The sequence below is a fragment of the Hemibagrus wyckioides genome, linkage group LG12 (assembly GCF_019097595.1).
Source record: "Hemibagrus wyckioides isolate EC202008001 linkage group LG12, SWU_Hwy_1.0, whole genome shotgun sequence".
Lineage (NCBI taxonomy): Eukaryota > Metazoa > Chordata > Actinopteri > Siluriformes > Bagridae > Hemibagrus > Hemibagrus wyckioides.
In genome coordinates, this window is record NC_080721.1 from 15,640,048 (window position 1) to 15,643,549 (window position 3,502).

The 3,502-nt window shown below is 38.4% G+C and overlaps 1 protein-coding gene and 1 pseudogene across 1 annotated transcript in view; one reads left to right on the forward strand and one right to left on the reverse strand.

Moving 5' to 3' along the window:
- The first annotated feature begins 779 nt into the window (after positions 1–779).
- LOC131362623 (uncharacterized) lies at positions 780–2,533 on the forward strand (annotated as a pseudogene).
- Positions 2,534–2,726: 193 nt separating this feature from the next.
- Positions 2,727–3,502, reverse strand: part of LOC131362624 (germ cell-specific gene 1-like protein) — a 7,246-nt gene continuing 6,470 nt past the window's right edge. The window contains exons 4-5 of the mRNA XM_058404779.1: positions 3,397–3,502; positions 2,727–2,805 (exon numbers count right to left, since the gene is read on the reverse strand). The exon at positions 3,397–3,502 is cut by the window's right edge and continues 191 nt beyond it. Coding sequence (XP_058260762.1) covers positions 2,727–2,805; positions 3,397–3,502 — 185 coding nt within the window. The remainder of the gene's footprint in view (positions 2,806–3,396) is intronic.

Below are 3,502 nucleotides of genomic sequence, written 5' to 3' on the forward strand. Positions count from 1 at the left end.
TATTCAGCCATGTGCAAAGGTGCAGATAAAATACCAATTCCAACCCCCAACCATATAATCACCCTTCGAGGATGGATGCCATAATACAACCAATCCACTCACATATACAGTAATTGCTCTAATAACAATTATTCTTTATAAAAAGTGAAAAATTATTATAATTGACATAAGACATCAGTACATTTGATTACCTGAGAAAAGCCCAGGCTTGAATCAATAACATCAATGAAAAGAGCTGAAGATGGCAGATATGAGATGCTGGGCAATGAGTCTGATTGAACTTTAGATGATCTAGATATTCTAGAAGCTTGAAACCAGAATTAGCACCAATTGCTGTATGCATACTACCAAGTAATGAATAAAGGGTCTAAACTTATCTAAATTGGATTTTTTTTTTTAAATTTGTTTTAAATTTATTTACAGTATTTTTTTTTATTTTATTGTGAGTATATTATCAAGACTTTTACATACATACAGGTATGTGGGCATGAGGACAAGCTGTGCAAGTGCTGTTATTCAATACCTGATTGTTATTATCTTGAGGGAAGGATAATAAAATTTTCTTAAAGCAGTAAATGTAACACAAAAGTGAAAACCTGTTATTAAGGCCCATCCCCCAAACTAGTCCAAAAGTAGTCCTGACTACTAAAGTCAGTCAATCTAAAGTATTCACATATTCAATCTAATGCCAGTGTTTTCATTAAATGTAATTATCAGGAAACCGTTAATCATATCTCATTCATTAATCTTACTTTGTTTTCAGTCAGATCAAGGAAGTGATGGCTTTTCAAATTACAAAGAAAAATCAAGGCCTCAACACAGCCGAGGAGATGAGAACCCAAACCAAGCTTGTGATGCAGCCGTATGCTAACTGGGAGGAGTATCTGACTCCTGCTCCACTCTCCATAGCCATCCTGGGAGAGCTGGTCTTCATCTCCTCCAAAACTGATTTCTCCATCAACAAGAACCCACCTAAAGATGGCTACAAGTTCATCAGATACCCAGAGTCATTTCGTGCCTGCCTCATGCAGGTGTGTAACTCAGGCTGGTGGGCTTTTAACGAGGCCCATAAGAACATGGATCAGATCCAGATTACATGAAGACGGCTGTGAAGATCCTGTTCCAAGGCAATGATGAGGTTGTTGAAGCCCACCTCCCTGACCAGCTGGAGAACATCCGTGTCATTGCAGATGACTGTCTTGAGCTGGCCAGTTCAACAGAAAAACATTTTGAAGATGTCATCAACATTATCCAAGAACTGCTGGAAGCATGTGTAAATGCTGAGCACTTTTATGGAGAGGAGCTGGATGCTATCAAGAAGAAACTGGAAGAGATGAAGATTAGAAAAGTATCATCAGAAGAAGCTGCTAAACGCTCAGAGAAGACAATGAAGGATATGGAAAAGCAACTGAGCGAAGCACATGAAACATACAAGAGTGCAATGGATTCATTACCCAGTGGATGGGACATGATAGGGATGGATTTGGTTGAAGGCATAACTGAAGGCATCACAACTCTGATTCATGGAATAACATCCATAGGATCTGAAGTATTGACACAGAAGTCTTCTAAAGGAACTCAGTTAAAAGGTCAAGAATCTGATGCTGATTGCTTTGATGAAATTAATATTTATAGTAAATCTGCAGAAATCCTGAGATGCACAGAGGAACTTCAAGAGTTTGTGAAGGACAAGACAATCAACTGGAAAGATCTGTATGATCAAAAACACAAAATTACAAAAACAAAATTCCAGGCAGATCAGTTCAAACGAATCAGGGAGAGTTTAAATAGAAGCCCAAATTGTAAAGCAAAAGAGGAAGCTCTAAACCTATGTAACAAAGGCATTGAGATCTGTGAAGAAATAGCAAAGTATGCACCAGAGGAGAAATGTGATGAAGCCAAAACAAAGGAGTTGATTGAAATGATCAGAAAACTGAATGAATCAGCTCGCAGTTTCGACAGCAAAAGTAAAGCTGTTACAAATTCTCCTGCTCTGACTCCCAAACCACCAATGATGTACAAAGAAGAAAGTAAATCTGGGAAAGCTTCAGAAAGGGCATCAGAGAATGCCAGGTTCCGCATAGAGCAGAGCCGTGCTCAACTGGACAAGACCAGAGAGATGTATGAGAAGAGTGTAGAGAACATGGAGAAGAACCAAGAGGAGCTGACTGAAATCCTGATCACCATGAGGAACTGTGAGGTCAAAGAGATAGATTTTAACACCACTATACAAATGCTGGTTAAGGGTATGGATGCCATGGGGAGAGTGAAGGAGCAGTGGGAGAAGATGGTGCGCTTCTTTCAGATGGTGTCCAACATTGTGAAAATCAGTCTGACCAAAACCCTTAAAGATTTTGTCTCCACATCTGAGAAGACACAGAAACTTTCCTACAATGCAAAGCTCTTCTCCAAAGATCTGCTCTACAATCAAGCCTGTCAAGCCTCTAACATCGCCAGCCTTGTCAACATGATCTCTACAACCTACACTGAGGCTTTCTCTTTATGCATACATTCACACTTCTTTTTCTTATAACATATATAATCTAATATTAGTCTAAAAAAAAGCGCATAACTTCACAAATGGACTACCATTGTGCCGAAGACACAAAAAAGACAAAGAAAATAACAGTACACTAAAATAACTCATACTGCCCTGTTAATTAATAAAACTAATTTAACTTACCCCTTGGTCCAGTGTCTTCACAGCCCCCAATTCCTGCACAATCTTACTCAGAGTCTTTTCTCCACTGCAGGTTAATTACAAGAGCTGCGTTCCAATCAGCAGCTGATTCCTCACGAAGTAAACTGCAATCCAATCAGTGTTAAGAATTCCATTCACAATCTATACCTACCTTTTCCGTTTTGTCTGAATTGTTGTTATGTTTTTGGTTTTGTTATTTTGTTTTGCAATTCTCGGCCACATAATAACCCAATGTTAAGGCCTGAATTTTTTTCGACCTGAATTTGAAAGCTCGCATTTTGTCGACCTGAATATTAATACCAGAATTTTTTTTTTATTAATTATAATGAGCTGGTATTCCAAATCTTTTATAAGCCAAGTCAAGCAGTGCTCATAACTCAAGTGATCATAAGTTATCATAACTTTATTCATATGAAATGCAATAACATCACTCTTAATTGTTCAAATTTCGCATGAATGTGTGAATTATACATATAAAATCTCCATATTTAACTAGTATCAGTATTATTATTTTTTTATTATTATTATTTTTTTTATCACAGATACATAATTAGAGGGAGCTGTATTCTTCATGTAGTGTCTGGGGAATACAGGAAGCAAGAGCAGGGATGGAGGGAGAGATGGAGAGAGCAATGGAAGAAGTAGGAGAGAGAGGAGAAGAAGGAGAGAGAGCTGAATGGAGGAGAGAGACAGACTTTGATGGAAAGAGAGCAGGATGATTGGGGCTGTGTGGAGATGTAGGGGCAGGAGGGAACAAGCCTTGAGGAGATGGAGGGCAGGAGTATAGAGAGAGTGGGGAGA